Source organism: Vigna radiata, chromosome 10, assembly GCF_000741045.1.
Source record: "Vigna radiata var. radiata cultivar VC1973A chromosome 10, Vradiata_ver6, whole genome shotgun sequence".
NCBI lineage: Eukaryota > Viridiplantae > Streptophyta > Magnoliopsida > Fabales > Fabaceae > Vigna > Vigna radiata.
This window is the reverse complement of record NC_028360.1, coordinates 18,984,176-19,001,952: the sequence shown is the minus strand read 5'-3', so window position 1 is coordinate 19,001,952 and position 17,777 is coordinate 18,984,176. Positions and strand designations below refer to the sequence as shown.

At 32.9% G+C, this 17,777-nt stretch overlaps 3 protein-coding genes across 10 annotated transcripts; 2 read left to right on the top strand and 1 right to left on the bottom strand.

The window, feature by feature from the left end:
- The first annotated feature begins 148 nt into the window (after nucleotides 1–148).
- On the top strand, nucleotides 149–2,274 carry LOC106774968 (syntaxin-125-like). Its single transcript, XM_014661990.2, has one exon. The coding sequence runs from the start codon at nucleotides 1,158–1,160 to the stop codon at nucleotides 2,070–2,072; it is 915 nt and encodes a 304-aa protein (XP_014517476.1). The 5' UTR covers nucleotides 149–1,157; the 3' UTR covers nucleotides 2,073–2,274.
- Nucleotides 2,275–3,018: 744 nt separating this feature from the next.
- Nucleotides 3,019–10,122, top strand: LOC106775882 (pre-mRNA-splicing factor SYF1). 8 transcript variants are annotated; one of them, XR_002669970.1, is made up of 7 exons: nucleotides 3,019–4,908; nucleotides 5,676–5,860; nucleotides 5,943–6,113; nucleotides 7,491–7,943; nucleotides 8,034–8,596; nucleotides 8,952–9,022; nucleotides 9,531–10,122. XR_002669970.1 is itself a non-coding variant. In XM_014663117.2 (5 exons), exons 1-5 carry the CDS (start codon nucleotides 3,408–3,410, stop codon nucleotides 8,472–8,474), a joined length of 2,751 nt encoding a protein of 916 aa, XP_014518603.1. In that variant the 5' UTR covers nucleotides 3,019–3,407; the 3' UTR covers nucleotides 8,475–8,816. The 8 variants fall into 8 exon arrangements, 1 of the variants encoding a protein (XP_014518603.1); XR_001376847.2 differs by lacking the exon at nucleotides 9,531–10,122 and having other exon boundaries at nucleotides 3,019–3,294; nucleotides 3,399–4,908; nucleotides 8,034–8,631; nucleotides 8,952–9,307; XR_001376845.2 differs by lacking the exon at nucleotides 9,531–10,122 and having other exon boundaries at nucleotides 3,019–3,294; nucleotides 3,388–4,908; nucleotides 8,034–8,631; nucleotides 8,952–9,307.
- A 5,515-nt stretch (nucleotides 10,123–15,637) lies between these two features.
- LOC106775373 lies at nucleotides 15,638–16,845 on the bottom strand. The gene is made up of 2 exons (XM_014662489.2): nucleotides 16,300–16,845; nucleotides 15,638–16,076 (listed from the first exon to the last, which is right to left on the bottom strand). Exons 1-2 carry the CDS (start codon nucleotides 16,814–16,816, stop codon nucleotides 15,730–15,732), a joined length of 864 nt encoding a protein of 287 aa, XP_014517975.2. The 5' UTR covers nucleotides 16,817–16,845; the 3' UTR covers nucleotides 15,638–15,729.
- Between the last annotated feature and the right edge of the window lie 932 nt (nucleotides 16,846–17,777).

Genomic DNA, 17,777 nt, shown 5'->3' with positions numbered 1-17,777 from the left:
ATGTTTATGCTTTCTAGTATCTCTGCGCTGTTTCTCATGATTCAAATTTGGGAGCACAATATTTACTAGTTTTCAGCAAGCAACCTCTTTCCTGATTGTATACAACTAACGGTAGCCCAGAAATATTGGTTGTTTTAAGGGAATTGCACTCGTCCACTGTTTTTGTCCTATACCCTTTTCAACCCCCTGGAGATTTTTTATCTATTTTATTTTTCTCAATTTATTACTTCGCTTTAGATTTCATATTTTAATTAAAATATATTTAGGTTGTAGTTCTTGTCTGAATATGATTAAATTTAAACTACAATGTCTGAATATGATTAGTCTGCAGTTAAAAAGTCTTCTCCAGACTATCTGTTTGATTTATAACTATTTTTTTCCAATAGTAGATGACCAACATACAATTATTTTGAATTTGATATCAGTTTAATCCTTTACGTTGTTTTACATTATTGGCCTGGCGATGCCATTGAAGAAGAAGTTGAATATGCTTAGACAACAATTTAAAAAGTTTTCTCAGCTTTTTAACGTAAGACTAAAGTAATATTTTTTGTAAAAAGAAGAATATTGATGCAAGTCCCCCTTTGACAGAAATATGATGTTGTGGTTGCAAAGTGCTAGTTTTCTACGTGTTATATATTGTTTACTATTTTCAAGTTTAGAGAAAAATTGAAATTTGAACTAAAAAATAGTCCACAAAACAAAATACCAAAATGGGTGAGTTGAAGGGAGAAAAGAAAATATTATCAGAAAAAACCGCATTGCCACTTGTTAATATTGTAATTAACCTTTGGTATATTTCCTTTCTATGATTAGCATCAAGTTAATTTGGTTGGCTCTGGTTTCATATTAACCATGCACCCCTAATACCTTCATCCCGAGTAGAAAAAAGGGACCTTTTGTCCCAAAAACTTTTGCTGAGGACAATCAGTTCCCTTTGTCCTTTGTCACCTTCGGTTTCCTCCCTGTTCGTAAAACTGATCAAAATCCATAGGAGGATTCTCAAAGGGACAAAGAAAAGGGAACAAACACCAATCACCGTGTTAGATCTTTTTGTTACTTGATTTTCCAACAACACTAGAAATCAATTAACAAAAAGAAAAGAAAAAAAATAAATAGAAAACAAGAGTTGTTGGTAGTCATTGCTGTTGTTCAAAATGAATGACCTATTTTCAAGCTCCTTTAAAAAATACAGTGAAATGAATAATGAGTGTCAAATGAATGACGTGGAGGCTGGAAAGGAAAATGTTAACCTGGATAAGTTCTTTGATGAGGTGGAGAATGTGAAGGAAGATATGAGATCAGTCGAGCAGTTGTATAGAAAATTGCAAGAGTCCAATGAAGAGAGCAAGATCGTCCATAACGCTAAAACCATGAAAGATCTTCGAGCCAAAATGGATCAAGATGTTCAACAGGTTCTCAAACGGGTTAAAATGATAAAGGGCAAGCTTGAAGCTTTGGAACGTTCAAATGCAGCCAATAGAAACCTCCCAGGATGTGGTCCGGGTTCCTCAACAGATCGAACCAGAACCTCAGTGGTCAGTGGCTTAGGGAAGAAACTGAAGGACATGATGGACGATTTTCAAGGGCTGAGAGCAAGAATGCAGAACGAGTACAAGGAAACCGTGGAACGTAGGTACTTCACCATAACAGGAGAGAAGGCTGATGAAGATACCATTGAGAACTTGATATCAAGCGGTGAAAGTGAAAGTTTTCTTCAAAGGGCAATTCAAGAACAGGGTAGAGGTCAGATAATGGACACCATATCAGAGATTCAAGAGAGACATGATTCTGTTAAGGAGATAGAGAAGAACTTGATGGAGTTGCATCAGGTGTTTTTGGACATGGCAGCTCTTGTAGAGTCTCAAGGTCAGCAACTAAACAACATTGAGAGTCATGTCGCACATGCAAGTTCTTTTGTGAGAAGAGGCACAGAACAACTTCATGAAGCCAGAGAGTATCAAAAGAGCTCCAGAGAATGGACTTGTTATGCCATTCTTCTTGGCATTGTTCTTGTCATTGTCCTCTTGTTTCCTCTCTTGACATCACTTTTGCCTCACTTGTTGTATTGAACACTGTCATCTCCTCTCAGTTTTACCAACCAAACCTTCAATTTTGCATTATTCTCGCTATTTTAGATTCCCATAGAGTTGTAATAGCAGGATAATCACACCTATGATGTACTAGAAACCTCATTCATTTTTTAAATGATTCCAATTTTGTCTCTTTCTTTCTCAAACCCTTCAATTATTATAGCATTTTTTTATACCTCCAGCCAGCTACAAGAAATACTTTCTCATCCTGAGTTTCTTTTGATGATGATTCACACAAAAACATATGTACTCATCATCAAAGAAAAACACATATGTTATACTTAACATTTGATCATGTTATGTAATATATCAGTTGATAAAAACATGTGTAATTAGTAGTGGGTGGAATTTGATGAAAAATTACAAAAGTTTCGTAACATTTTACATTAGATTAATTAAAAAACTTTAAAAATGTAATTTTATTTTACACGTGATATATGGAATAAATTAAAATTAACAAAATTTTTCATTTTCATATCTGTGAAGGTTGATTCTATAAGATGTGATTACTGAATATGAAGTAATTTCAATTTTTCATTTACTCTCCTCACTTAAATAATGTGAGCATATTTCAGTTCATCTTATTTACAAGTAAAATATTTATAGTTTCGTATCATTATCTAAGTAAAAAAAAAAAAATCACATTATATTTAAACATGTCATTTTAATTCAGTGTGATTAAGTTCATAATAAATACCAATATAAAAAATAATTTTATAAATTATTTAAGAAATAAATAAAATTTACTCATTAAAAAATGCTTATATTTGAAATAAAAAATTATATAAACACAAATAGATTATACAAATTCTTCCTTTGTCATTATATTTCACTTTTGAAAGTTAACAGTAAAATATATGAGAGGCTAACCCAGTGACTTGAATCCAGGCCCAACCCAGTGTCTTCAACAGAGATCCGAAAGCCTCTCTGTATGGTGGTAGCTGCAGCATCTGCCAAGCTTGGTAAATTTCGTTATTGTATAGTATGCTGTAAATTATAAATTATAAAGATAGACTCAGGCTCACAAATCTCACTCCCGCTTCAATAGACTCTATTTACGTTTGGGGTAGAACTCAAACATACAAAAATTCCCAAAAACATTCAAAACTCGAGCGTGGGAGTGCTTTTTCAGTTACCTCTCCCCTCTGTCAAGAAAGAAGACAGGCTATTCAGGCGTTCTAGGATAAGGAAGACGAGAAAGGTTAGTCTCTGGTCCTATAAAATCTTTTAGTTGAAATAGGGCGTAGCGTGGAGTCTTCTAATCCCAGTAACACTCACACCACCAGTTAGTTAGGGTTTTTACAGAGAGTGTAAATGGCGATTGCACAAGATTTGTATCCCTCAGAAGACGACCTTTTGTACGAAGAGGAGTTGCTTCGAAACCCTTTCAGCCTTAAGCTATGGTGGCGTTACCTAATTGCGCGTTCGGAAGCTCCGTTCAAGAAGCGCTTCGTGATTTACGAGCGGGCACTGAAGGCGCTTCCCGGAAGCTACAAGCTGTGGCACGCGTACCTCCGCGAGCGCCTCGACCTCGTTCGCAACCTCCCCGTCACTCACTCTCAATACGATACGCTCAATAATACCTTCGAGCGTGCATTAGTCACAATGCACAAGATGCCGCGAATTTGGATTATGTATCTGCAAACCCTAACCAATCAGAAATTGGTTACTCGAACTCGCAGGACCTTCGACAGGGCTCTCTGCGCCCTCCCCGTCACCCAGCACGACCGTATCTGGGAACCTTATCTTGTGTTCGTGAGCCAGAAGGGCATTCCAATTGAGACTTCTCTTCGGGTTTATCGCAGGTATTTGAAGTATGATCCTTCTCACATTGAGGATTTTATTGAATTTTTGCTTAATTCGAGTCTCTGGCAAGAGGCTTCTGAGAGGCTGGCTTCTGTCCTCAATGATGACCAGTTTTACTCCATTAAGGGTAAGACCAAGCACCGGCTTTGGTTGGAGTTATGTGATTTGCTCACTCGCCATGCCAATGAGGTTTCTGGGTTGAATGTGGACGCTATCATTAGGGGTGGGATTAGGAAGTTCACTGATGAGGTGGGTAGGCTTTGGACTTCGCTTGCTGAGTATTACATTAGGAGGGGTTTGCATGAGAAGGCTAGGGATGTGTTTGAGGAGGGTATGTCTACTGTTATCACGGTCAGGGATTTCAGTGTCATATTTGATTCTTACTCGCAGTTTGAAGAGAGCATGCTTGCTTACAAGATGGAGGAGATGGGGTTGAGTGATGAAGAAGATGATGAGGGTGAGGAAAATGGCTTTGAGGAAGTTGAAGAAGAGGATATTCGTGTCAAAGGAAGATTGGTGGAGGAGGATTTTGAGAGGAAGATTTTGCATGGGTTTTGGTTGAATGACAAGAATGACATAGACTTGAGGTTAGCTCGGTTTGATTACCTTATGGAGAGGAGGCCAGAATTGGCTAACAGCGTGCTTTTGCGTCAAAATCCTCATAATGTAGAACAGTGGCACAGGAGGGTGAAGCTCTTTGAAGGGAATCCTACCAAGCAGATACTGACTTACACTGAAGCGGTGAGGACGATTGATCCCATGAAGGCAGTGGGAAAGCCTCACACTTTGTGGGTTGCGTTTGCTAAACTCTATGAACAACACAAAGATCTTGCCAATGCCCGTGTCATATTTGACAAGGCAGTGCAGGTGAACTACAAAACTGTGGATAACCTGGCTAGTGTCTGGTGTGAGTGGGCTGAAATGGAGTTAAAGCATAAAAATTTCAAAGGAGCACTTGAGCTGATGAGGCGGGCTACAGCTGAGCCATCAGTTGAGGTGAAGCGAAAAGGTACCTTCAGTTATCCATTCAGTTAACCATGTGCACATTATCTTCTTCTTAGGTGTCGGAAAAATCGATCCAAACTTTTAAGTTTAATCTGGCCATTCCTGACCATTTTAAATCAACTTCAGCGGGTTCGTTTTCGTGTTCAATTGAAATATATATGGTTTATAAATGTTGTGTCTGTTTCTAGTCTCCATTTAGTCTTGATTTTCAATTTAATGATCTACTTGATAAAAATTATACTATGAAGCTATTCATCAAAAACAAGATTTACAATGAGAATATAAGATAATCATGTAATTAAATTATAAGATAATCATGTTTGCATTTGATGCCGTTTTCTGTTATTTAATGACAATGTTCAAAAGATAAATATCTTGTGTTTATAAAGTGTTTCATATGAATGGTTATTATGTGCTATATGCAAGGCTTTGAAGTGCTTGTCATTGTGATCCTTTCGGCTTGTTGTTGTGATCCTGTCAGTACGTTGTTAGTGTCAATAAGCGTGTTTATAAAAATATCCTACAGAAGCCTGTTCAGCTAAAAACTTGTTCTTAACTGGGTTATGGTTTAAAATAGTTTGAGAAACTGGTTTATAAAAACAAATTCTAACTGGTTTTAAATAAAATGGATTAGATTTTAAATTCAAACCCCTTTAAGTGGTTTTTGTTTGTATATGGATCGAATTTATTACAATCCATGTTGTCCCCACCCAAGAAATGTTGTTATGGAGAGTGGACTAACTTTTCAATTTCCTTTTGCCTTACTGTTAGTGGCTGCGGATGGGAATGAACCAGTCCAGATGAAGCTCCATAAATCCTTGAGATTGTGGACATTTTATGTTGATTTGGAGGAAAGCCTAGGTTCTTTGGAATCTACACGTGCTGTTTATGAGCGAATTTTGGATTTACGAATAGCCACACCGCAAATAATAATCAATTATGCATACTTTTTGGAGGTAGGTTGTACTTTTTTTGCGCTTTTGAATTTTTCTGAGCTGATTTTGGCTTATCGACAATTTCTTTCATTTATCTATGCAGGAACATAAGTACTTCGAAGATGCTTTTAAAGTTTATGAAAGAGGAGTAAAGATCTTTAAGTACCCTCATGTTAAAGACATATGGGTTACTTATCTCTCTAAATTTGTGAAGAGATATGGAAAGAATAAATTGGAGCGAGCAAGAGAATTATTTGAAAATGCAGTTGAATCGGTATGCACAATTTTTTTATTGATAGATTTCCAAGATCTAAGCGTTCTTTAAGTACAATTTCTTTACAAGTTTTACTTGATGATCCTTTAGCAAGATTTAAGGGTGTCAAAAGGATGAATTGGCTCAATTCTTAGTCTGATTAATGGATCAGATAAAATAATCCATTTTTGATCTGTTAAAACTCCATTAAAAAAGTATAATCCATTGCATCCATGAAGAAGTGTGTTTGTGACAACTGAAAAAAGGGGATTGTTTTGATAATTGATTATTGAAATAGTCAATTATAATAAAAAATTAGTTTTTGTTAGGGTGAATTTACTGAAAAGTGATTGTAAGATAATTATGTTTGTTTGGGGACGAAATCATATACAATAAGTTTCTAAAAGGGGGTTTGTAGCTGTTTATCATAGTTTATAGATTATTCAAAAGGATGGGTAGTTTGGGAATTATGCTTTTGAAAGTAAAATAAGGTTTCCCACCTTAAGCAAACAGTTGGACTCTAGAGATTCAAGACAGATTATTTTTGAGGGAAAAAAAGCTGTTTTGGAATTTAAGCTGATCGAACCAGACAAGAATGTTTTTTAAATAAACAATTGAAATATCAAATGGGGAAATTCAATATCTCCCAAACACACTAACCATATTTAATGGATGGATATCAATCCTTGCACAAAAGCATTATATTTTTAGAATTAAATAGTTTTTATTTGTAAAATATTCTCTCTCTACTCTATTCTTTTTCAAAAACAATTTCGTATACAACTTTTCTATGTTTTTTAGTTAACTGTTTAGTTTTTATTTTGTATTTGTCAATTAAATGGTATGCTTTTTGTGTAATAAGGATTCCAATCACAGGTTACGTGTTGCATGTAGCATGATTAAGAAAAACAATTTGTTATGTCATTTTGGAACTGAATATTGATTGCAAGAAGAAGGCCTGTTCAGAAAGGGAAATGATGCTAACATTCTCGGGACGGGAGAGAGACAGAAGAGATGGTGAAGAGAGCAGGAGAGGAGAGAAGAGTATTAAAAAAATTAAATATGATAAATTAATTTTGGTATAATTTTGATCCATTATAATTAATTAGATGATCCTTTGAATCTGATAATAAAAGCAGATGGATTGTGTTATCCTTCCGTTTAATTTTACAATCCATTCAATCTGATCCAAGACTTTCCATTTTAGCAATGATGAATGGATTGGATTTTCAATGGATGTACATAGATAATTTATTGGACCTATTTGTCACCCTAACAAGACTGCGGTCAAAACGCACCATTGTGGATATATTATATTCCTTTGTTGAACCTTTTGAATTCTTTTAATGCATTGCAATTCTAACCTAATCCGTCTTCTGGATCATGCTTGCCAAGCAGGCTCCAGCTGATCAAGTGAAGCCACTTTACCTGCAATATGCCAAGCTGGAGGAGGACTATGGTCTAGCTAAGCGAGCTATGAAGGTTTATGATCAAGCAACTAAGGCTGTTCCTAACAATGAGAAGTTAAGCATGTACGAGATATACATTTCTCGTGCAGCTGAGATATTTGGTGTGCCCAAAACAAGAGAGATCTATGAGCAGGCAATTGAATCTGGTCTCCCAGATAAGGATGTCAAAACCATGTGTTTGAAGTATGCTGAGCTGGAAAAAAGCTTGGGAGAAATTGACCGGGCCCGTGCAGTATATGTATTTGCATCTCAGTATGCAGATCCACGATCTGATCCCGAGTTTTGGAATAAGTGGCATGAGTTTGAGGTTCAGCATGGGAATGAAGATACTTTCAGAGAAATGCTTCGTATTAAGCGAAGCGTCTCTGCCAGCTACAGCCAGGTTACTTTGACTTTTGATGTTTTCTTTTCTGTGAGGCTCTAACCTTGATATTTGACATGTATTCTAACTTTACTTCTACTGTTTTTCCAGACGCATTTTATACTGCCCGAGTATTTAATGCAGAAGGATCAAACTGTGAACCTTGACGAAGCCAAAGACAAGTTAAAACAGGCTGGGATCCCTGAGGACGAAATGGCAGCTTTAGAAAGGCAATTAGCACCAGCAGTTGAAAATACTGTGACAAATGATAGAAAAGTTGGGTTTGTGAGTGCTGGAGTGGAATCTCAATCTGATGGAGGGATAAAAACTAATGCAAATCACGAGGATATTGAGTTACCAGAAGAAAGTGACTCTGATGATGATGATAAGATTGAAATTGCACAAAAAGATGTTCCTTCTGCTGTGTTTGGTGGTTTGATTAGAAAGAGAGACGAGGATGAAAAGAATGGAGAGGTTGATGCTGCAAAAGATAAGGATAACGAAAATCGGCTTGGTGCTCTTGAGAGACTAAAGAGGCTAAAACGAAATTAAATACTCGGTCTAGGTCTTCCGGATAAAATTTTGGTAGCTGTGAAATTAGTTTTGGTTTGTATTATGTACTATCAATCTATCCAAAGATAACGCTGAAGATCCTTTCTGATGGTGCTAAATCGGTAAACCCCAGTGGAGTCTTCATTTTATTTTTAAGGTTTGTTTAACAACTTCTCCAGATGGGCTTTGACGAGAAAAAAAATGGATATGATTTCATTGTAAGTTAAAATGCTTATGCATAAGCTAAAAGTAAAAGTTTGGAAAATTTTGTGGAAGTTACGTGGGAGAACTTTTACCAGTTAACTCATCCATAAGTGAATTTTAATTTCATTTTTTTTCTTATTTTTCTCTCTTTGAAGTCCTTATGGAAAAGTTCATCCAAACATGCTGTTACTTTAGTGTTATAAAATGCTTGCTAGGCCCAAACATTTCTTTGAACTTGATTTGCATCATGATTTTATATTTTCTTCAATACAGGAAAAAACGGGGCCACTATCTTTCCTGCAATGTGCATCAAGTTATCAGATCATAGTGGAGTACAAAACAGGGTACATGGTTGCTGATATAGATTTGTCAAAAATTGAAAAAAAAAATTGTCACAATTTAATTTTGCAGCCATGATTTGTACCCTCAAATTCAATAGCATAGTTATCCAAGTTTGGTATTGTAAATTTCAAATCCATTCTTGAAACTGAGTAAATATTGTTATTGGGTTCTTACTGCAAACGGCAGCACTTAACAATCATGAGACTCAAATCTGGAATGAAAAATTTGAGTTTGTCATTGATCAGTTCTTTTGAATCAAGTGGCACAGGACAATTATGTTCTTTAAATGTGGATCTTATGCATTTCCTTGAATATTGGCATAGTTTTCCAGTTTGAAATTTTCTCACTCGTTATTTTTCTATATGCATCTTTGTGATATTTGTTGACTGAGTTATATCTGGTATTCCTGAAATGTTTGGGTTCACTCTTTTTTTTTCCAACTTAAGGAGTGGGACAGCACGGGTTTTTAATATATTTTACTTATGACCTTACGGATTATTTTTGTCGCAGGACTTAACAACCTTCTTCCTACCTAGCTTCAGTGATCTACTTAGCTTCTGCCAGATTCTGTGTATCACGTGTTTACATAGATAATATAAGTGATGCATTAGAGTTTAAATGAGGAAATTCTGGCATGGTAGGATGTTGTTGATCTATGACTGGCTATCTAGAAAATAGAATACTGCAAGCGCAGATTATTCCCTCTATGCGTCGTATGTGCACATTCCATAGCAATTCAGCTTGATACGTTGTCTCCAACTTATTCTTCTTTTTCTCAGTCAAAACAGATTTGGGCACCTTGATAGTATCTATTGAATATAGTTGCTGCAGGTGGAGCTTTACCCTCAGTTCTGCAAAAGCATAAAAACTCTAGTGGAGAGAGAAATATGGGTAGGTAACCAACCACTGCCATTTCCAACATTTGTATCATTCGAGAGTATACACACTTATTTTTCTAGAACCATGACTACCACCAAAGTTCTAAGACTATTGTGTAACCATCCAGAACCTACTAAGGTTCTCGTAGCGTTATGCGTAAATGTGATGCAATAATACAAAGATACAGAAGTATTTGAAACTCTTCCAATTCTGTAAACAAAAAAAGAACTATACGAACAAAATAAGAGTGTGTTTGGGTGGCCAAAACAGGAAACTATTGATTTTGTAACCTTGATTCTCAAAACATTATGTTAGAAGTATATTTGGACTTCAAACTAACTTGTTGGTGCAGGGTTGAAAACAACCTACTTGTTTGCTTATATTTTAAAAAGGAAAATGATATATGAACAATACTTTTGAACAACATTTAGATACGGTATAGGTGTCCAAATTTGATTCGTCTACATGGCAAAGAGAGAGAAAGTGATAGATTTTGAAAATAAAATGAAATGCTTACGTGTGGCAGAGAGAAAGTCCAAAATTTGAATCCGATAACCATTCCGAAATACAAATCTCGTGCCTATTTTGCAAACCTGTATTTGTTGTCCATTTCGCAAACCCATCTCGCAAACCCGCCTCTCACCATCTCGTGCCCACTGGTGACCATTGCCGCCGCACTGTCGTTGTCGGACATCGGCCGCCCGTCCGCCGTCTTCCATCCACCAAGAATCGCGGTTCCATTTGCTCGACGGCAGAACCCTAAACCCTAATCCAGGTGAGTCTTCACTCTATAAAATTGTAATTTCGAAGAGGAAGGAAACCAAGAGAGGTGCATGGGGTGAACAAATTGCAAATCTGTTTTTTGGATTTTGGATATTTTGCGACATTTTGTATTGAATAATGAAAATCCTATATGTATGATACAATGGCTGTGTTGCTATATAGATTTTTTATAAGAGTCAAAGTTATTTTGTATGTTAGGATTTATTTCATTTATAACCTACCGATCTTAAACAAAATAACTTTGGCTCTTATCAAAAATCTATATAGCAACACAGCCATTGTATCATACATGTAGGATTTTCATTATTCAATACAAAATGTCGCAAAATATCCAAAACCNAAAAAACAGATTTGCAATTTGTTCACTCCATGTACCTCTCTTGGTTTCCTTCCTCTTCGAAATTACAATTTTACAGAGTGAAGACTCACCTGGATTAGGGTTTAGGGTTCTCCCGTCGAGTAAATGGAACCGCGATTCTTGGTGGATGGAAGACGGCGGACGAGTGGTAGGTGTCCGGCAACGGCAGTGCGGCGACAATTGTCACCGGTGGACACAAGATGGTGAGAGGCGGGTTTGCGAAATGGACACGGGATTCGTATTTCGAAATGGTTATCAGATTCAAATTTCGAACTTTCTCTCTCTGTCACACGTCAGCATTTTATTTTCAAAATTCATCACTTTCTTTGTCACGTGGACAAATCAAATTTGAACACCTGTATCAAATGTTGTTCAAAAGTGTTATTGATATATCATTTTCCTTTTAAAAAATCTCAAAACAGAAAGATCATCACTAAGAGACAGACACCAGACAAACAAAAAAGAACCAGTCCAATATTTAATAATCCGATAGTCTTTGAACACCTATCCACTAAAATTAGAACAAGAAAACTGATAACTATAGTATTAATGGATAAAGGAAAAAAAAATTATACAACCCCATAATTTGATATTTTATGATAACATATAACTGACTGTAGAATGATATGCAATAATTAAAAGAACATAAAATGTCTTTAGTTATTTATCTATTTTAATATAATTAAAAACATACTAAAAATTAAACGATCAAATTTCATGAAAAATTAAATATGATGAAATAAAATATAAAAAATTACTTTGATATAAAACATACGACACGGGATAAAATTGATTGACTAAATTGTAAAATATATAATTATGTACTTCCCATGTTCATTTTTTTCAATTTCATGCGTTAAAAAATATTATAGTTAAATAAAATAATAAGGATCTTTTGAAGTAATATATTTTGAAAAAATAAATTAAAATTTTAGTAGCATACATATTTATATTTAATAAAAAAATTATGAAATAAATATTTAATTGTTACTAAAAGAACGTGTAGAGAAACACCAACCAAGTATATCCTTAATCATCAGTTATTAGTTATCTCATCCGCTTAAAAAATTTATAAAGATCATTCCACTTAAATTAATGAGTTAGTGTGAGTCCAGATTACTTTATTTTTATTAAATAATTATTTTTCAATAAATTCTTCTTACAAAAACTTCAAGAAACTTGTTTTTCTTAGAATTAACTATTCGGCGTCTCTAATTACTGATTATTTTTCTTACTAAGAACCTATTCATATTTAAGATGCTCTCTTATAAGTTATTTTAATTAAGAATACGTCAGCCCTAAGTGTTTATATAAGCACGGGAGGAAAACCTTTTTTAGACTCAAAAAGAACTTTTTGTTATTATTATAGTAATTAATCTTGATGAAATATTAAGAAATCCAGTTATTTTGTAGAATGACTTGGTATGAAAAAAAGCTAAGTTGCCAAGTTGGATTGGGATGGAAATATTTTTTTTTATGAGTATGGTAAATATTAATAATGCCTAATATTTTTTTTTTCTAAAAGAAACTAAAGAACACACATGAGTGATGTACAAATAGAGATGACCTAACATGAGAGTAAAACAAGTTTAATTATCTTATATCCATTTAAAAAAAATCATATTTCCATATTGAATAGATATAAAAGTTTGTTCTCATATATATCTTTGTTACTAGATACTCATGTTCATATCTATCTTTTACTATTTGAATATAAATTAATTAATTTTTTTTAAAAAAAATAATCACGACAAAAAGAATGATATTATCAAATGTTTAATATAAAAAATGCATTATAATTTATTCAATATTAAGTATTTATAAATAAATTATAATTGTATAAATTACTAATTAGAATACAAAAAATAATCAAAATATTTATTAAATTTATAAATGTTAATTATAGAAAATTCATAAAATTAAAAAATATTTTAAAAAACGTATAAAAAGTAAACAAATATTCAATTATAAAAATATTTTAAATATCTATTTATTTCCCTTCTCTAAATCATGATATTTCTTTTATACACTAATAAAAATTATAATACATAATGAAATCACAAAAAAAAAATTAAACTAATAATTATTAAAATTTAAAATATATATTTTACATTTTGGATTTCAATCTTTGTTAGATAATCATAAACAATATTAATGACAATAAAATTAAATATTATATTATATGAAATTATGTCTTTATACAATTCAAGTGATAAAATTACATTTAGATGTTGAGTTAACAAAAATAAATTAATTATAGAAAATATAATCAAATTAATATATAATTAAAATAAAATATATATCTTAAAAAATAAGTTGATACACTATTAAAAAATAAAATAAATATATAATTAAAAGTATAATAATATGATAAATAAGAAAAATTTTCAAATATTAAACTAGTTAAATTGTTTATGAATAATAAAAATTGTTTTAATTAAACAAAAGTTTTAACAAAAATGTATAAGTTTTCTTGTATTACTTAAGAATCAAATATTTTTCATATGAAAAATATTAATTAAAAATATTAAAAAGAAATAATATTTAAATTTAAGAGATAGAAACTATTTTATTTTTGTACCGTATGGACCGGAGATAATAGTGGAGTCATCTCAACACGCAAGGATCAGTATCGGACGGATCCATGGACGACAAAGATGGCAGAAGACTTTGTTCAAAAGGCAGCTATCTTCCCAACGAAGATTTTCACGAATATCTGCGTTGCTGCTACTAGGGTTCCCAACGCGACCGGATTCATTCGGATTAACCGACCGGTCCACCCAGGCGGTCAAGTTTCACTTTACAGTTACCACAGAACGCAGATAGAACGAAAAGAGGATTAAAATTGAATTAAGGTAAAACATGTTTAGTAACATTGGACCTATGATTGGGCCGCAATTAAAATCTCGCTAATCACAAGCCCATTACGAAAACTATAAATATAGGTCTAAGGTGACAGGTAGTTGGTCACATTGAATGTATATTTACTTCCCATATCTACTTTCTCTCTCTATCTCTACCCTTTTATCACATATTGACTTGAGCGTCGGAGTGCCTTTAACATTACCAAAACAATTTTGATTAAAGATATGCTATTTAAACATAATTTTAGGAAGGTTCTTATAAAAATTTGAGAGAATTGAGTAAATTGTATGGATATAAAAGAAGAAAATCATTACTAAGAGAAAGAAAAAACGGAAAAAAAAGTGTATAATAAAAAAAATAAAACAGATGTAAAATAAAAAAGAGAACTAGATATTGCATATTATATATATATATATATATATATATATATATATATACTCAATTAAAAAAAGTTAAACATTAATATATGAATTTCCCGTATTATCATAGCAATTAATGCTTGAATTTCCCATAGAAACGAAATCAAGTTGTGGTAAGAAGTTTATATGTCATCCTGTGTATAATAAATTAGACCAATTTAAAATGTTTAAAATATATGTTTGGAAGGATATAGTTTTACTTAACACGTGTGGTCAAATTTACATCATATTCATTTTTGTTTTGGTCGTCGGATTTTTTATTCGTTAATTGTTTTTTAGTAACGTGTCTCATTAGCTATTCACTGATTATTTAGAAGGGAACATAATCTTTTATTTGTGCTTATTTATTTTTTCTTCTATTTTAAATATTTTCCGTCTTGGGGTTGACTTTAGTCAGTTTATACTGTTCAAAAGACGAAAGCCGGTGATCTAATAGTCAAAGTTTCAAACTTAAGTTTTTCTTTTTACATTATTTTTTTTTCTTTGCAAATATTTACTTTATGGGCTTTCACATATTTGTCTTTTAGTTTGAGTGGTTAGTTCGAGTTGTATTTTCTTTTTATCATTTAATAATTTTAATACTAATATTTTAAATTGAGTTCATATTAAAAAATTTCAAGTATATATATATATATATATATATATATATATATATATATATATATATATATATTGAGATATGTCTAGGGACTTTGAACAATTACTTTTTAAAACATAAAGTTTCTTTAGGGATATACTTGTTTTAAGTGTTTACAATTTTTCTTAAAGAACATAATATAGTAATTTTTTTCACACTTGGATGAATAAATGCTTAGGACTCTATTTAAAGAAAACAAGAAAATTTAAGAGGTTTTACATGTCACACATAGATGCAAGGAGGAATGGTCTAGACTTTTTGAAGCATCACATTGTTAGATAATGTTCCATAATATACGTGTAAATTTTCACACATGAATGAGTTTAACTATAGCATTCTATCATATACAATTTTCAGTCATGAATTGTTTCATTTACAGTTACGATGAGGAAAAATTTCTAAAAAAAATGTTAGAAAGATAAAAACAAAATTAAAATATTTTATTTACAAATTAATTTACAGTAATTTTGTATAACCCAAAAGATTTACAAAAAACATATATAATTCCATGTGTTTTTTCTGTATTTCTATCCTATCTAATTCATGTTTAACTTGAACCACATATTTGGGATATGGATCATACATAGCCACAAAACAAACAAAAAATAATGATGATCATCACCCTAACCCAACCCTAAAATAAAATAAAATAAAACAAAACAAAACAAAACAGTTCTTCAACTGCAAAAGTATCACTGTCTATAATCCTATTCAATTATTTACACTGTTTTTTCTTCCTTTTTCTGTAAAATGTAACTAACATTGAGACTAAGCGGCACCGCGGCTAACCATCTGCATGTACTGTTCTAAGGATTCTTGTCTCTGCAACCTCATCTCCTCGTTGAACTTCCGTATGAACGCTTCCACGCGCCGATTCAACTCTTCTTGACTCAGCGACGGCTCTTTCCGCAGTCTCCCGGTGGTGGAAACGTCGGTGAAGATCTCGCCGGACTTGTTTTCAAGAGACGGATCGAGGTTGCCGCGGCTCTGCCACGTGTCACACTTCTTCATGTGTCTGCTCAATGGCACGGATCGACCTTCCGTTATGGCCTTCCACGTGCTCTCCAACGTTTCGTGCCGTTTGGCCTTGGCCACCACCTTCAACGCTCTCCCACCTGCACATTCTTCGGTTCAGTCAACTTTGTTTGAAAGCCGCTACATGCAACTTGCTAAACGACAATAACTTGCGCGTATTCAAACTTAACTGCTATACATTGTTTGAACGTATGGAAACAGTAATGACATAATAAATGATATATCATTTTATAAAATATACTGTAGAAAAAGTTGTTCACTGACATTGTATAATCATTTTAATTAATAGGTGTGTATGTATACCTTCAGAAGTGGATTTAAGGAATTTCCGGTGAGTGAACCTAGCAGACACGAGAGGCTTCTCCGTGGACGGTGGAATCTCCGTTGAGTCTGTTGTCTTGAGTGTGATTTCTTGGTGGATTATTTCCTTTTCGACTTCTTGTTCTTGGAGGAGGGGTGAAGCGTTAACCAATAGGGATTTAGGTTGAAAAGGTGGCGGAGGAGTTGGATCGGATTGAGGTTTGGAGTGGTGGAACCTGGAGGATGCAACGATGGAGATGATGATGGTGTTGAGAAGGAGGAAGAGGTAAGGAGGCTTGAAGCAGAGAAGGAGGAAGGTCCATAGGAGAGGGAGGTGGGTGGCGGCGATGGGAAGAGAGACTTTTACTCCCAAGGCCGCGAACATGAGAGCGGCCCAGAGCAGGAGAAGTTTCCAAGTGCGCATGTTTTGCAACTTTTGAAGGAATGATGAGATGAGAGGAGGTATGTCGGAGTGGGGATCATTTATAGATGGGGAAGACTCTGGGACCACACTCATCATTAAATCTCAACCGTTGAATACTGGGACTTGATCATCTCTCTATGCCGTGTAGGCCCCTCCCATCTCTTTTATTTGTTCTTTTCTCAGTGGGGCTCGTTTTAGCAGAATAAATGGATTTTTATATTAAATATTAACTCTGGAATTCATGATAATGAGAAAGAAAAGAAAGAGAGTGAGAGTGTGTGTCTGGAAATAATATGATTTGACTGTGAGAAAAACATTAATAAAATGTTAGAAAAAAAATGAAAGAAGATTTCAATATTGATGGAAATATAAAATTAAATTAATTGGATAATAGATTAGTTTAATTGAAATAAGAATGATTATGAATTAAATTTTAGAAAATGATTAATTTTGTATTTCATAAAAGTGGATATTATATTAAGAAATTTATATTTTAAATTTAATTATTTATATAATTAATTTCAAATCAAATAATGTTTTTTTCTGCGTGAAAAATATGTTTTCTTTAATTTAGTTGGATAAATGGTGTAATATTTTGAAAATTTAATAAAATTTTATTTCATATTTGTATATTTTTAACATGATATTATATTAATTATTTTTTATGCAAAGGAAATTTAATTTAGTGTTAGAAGAGTAAATATCAAACAAATTGTGTGCTTAATAATTGTCTCCATATTATATGCTTAATAATAATAATAGTATTTTAGTTTTTACAATTATCTAAAATTTATTCAAATTTTAAACCTTAAATTTTCTTTTAATAAATTTATACCTGACATTAATGTCATGACATAAATATTTTATTAAAACATAACCGAATCACAACAAATCATATAAAAAGTATATCATAAACTGATATGGTGACTTTAATTAGACTTGAAATTTATTTTTTAATATAGTATCATGGAACTATAAGTTTAAGTTTAACTTAATAAATTTATTCATAAATAATATTGTGGTTTTAATTAAACTTAAAATCTATTTTCTTAATATA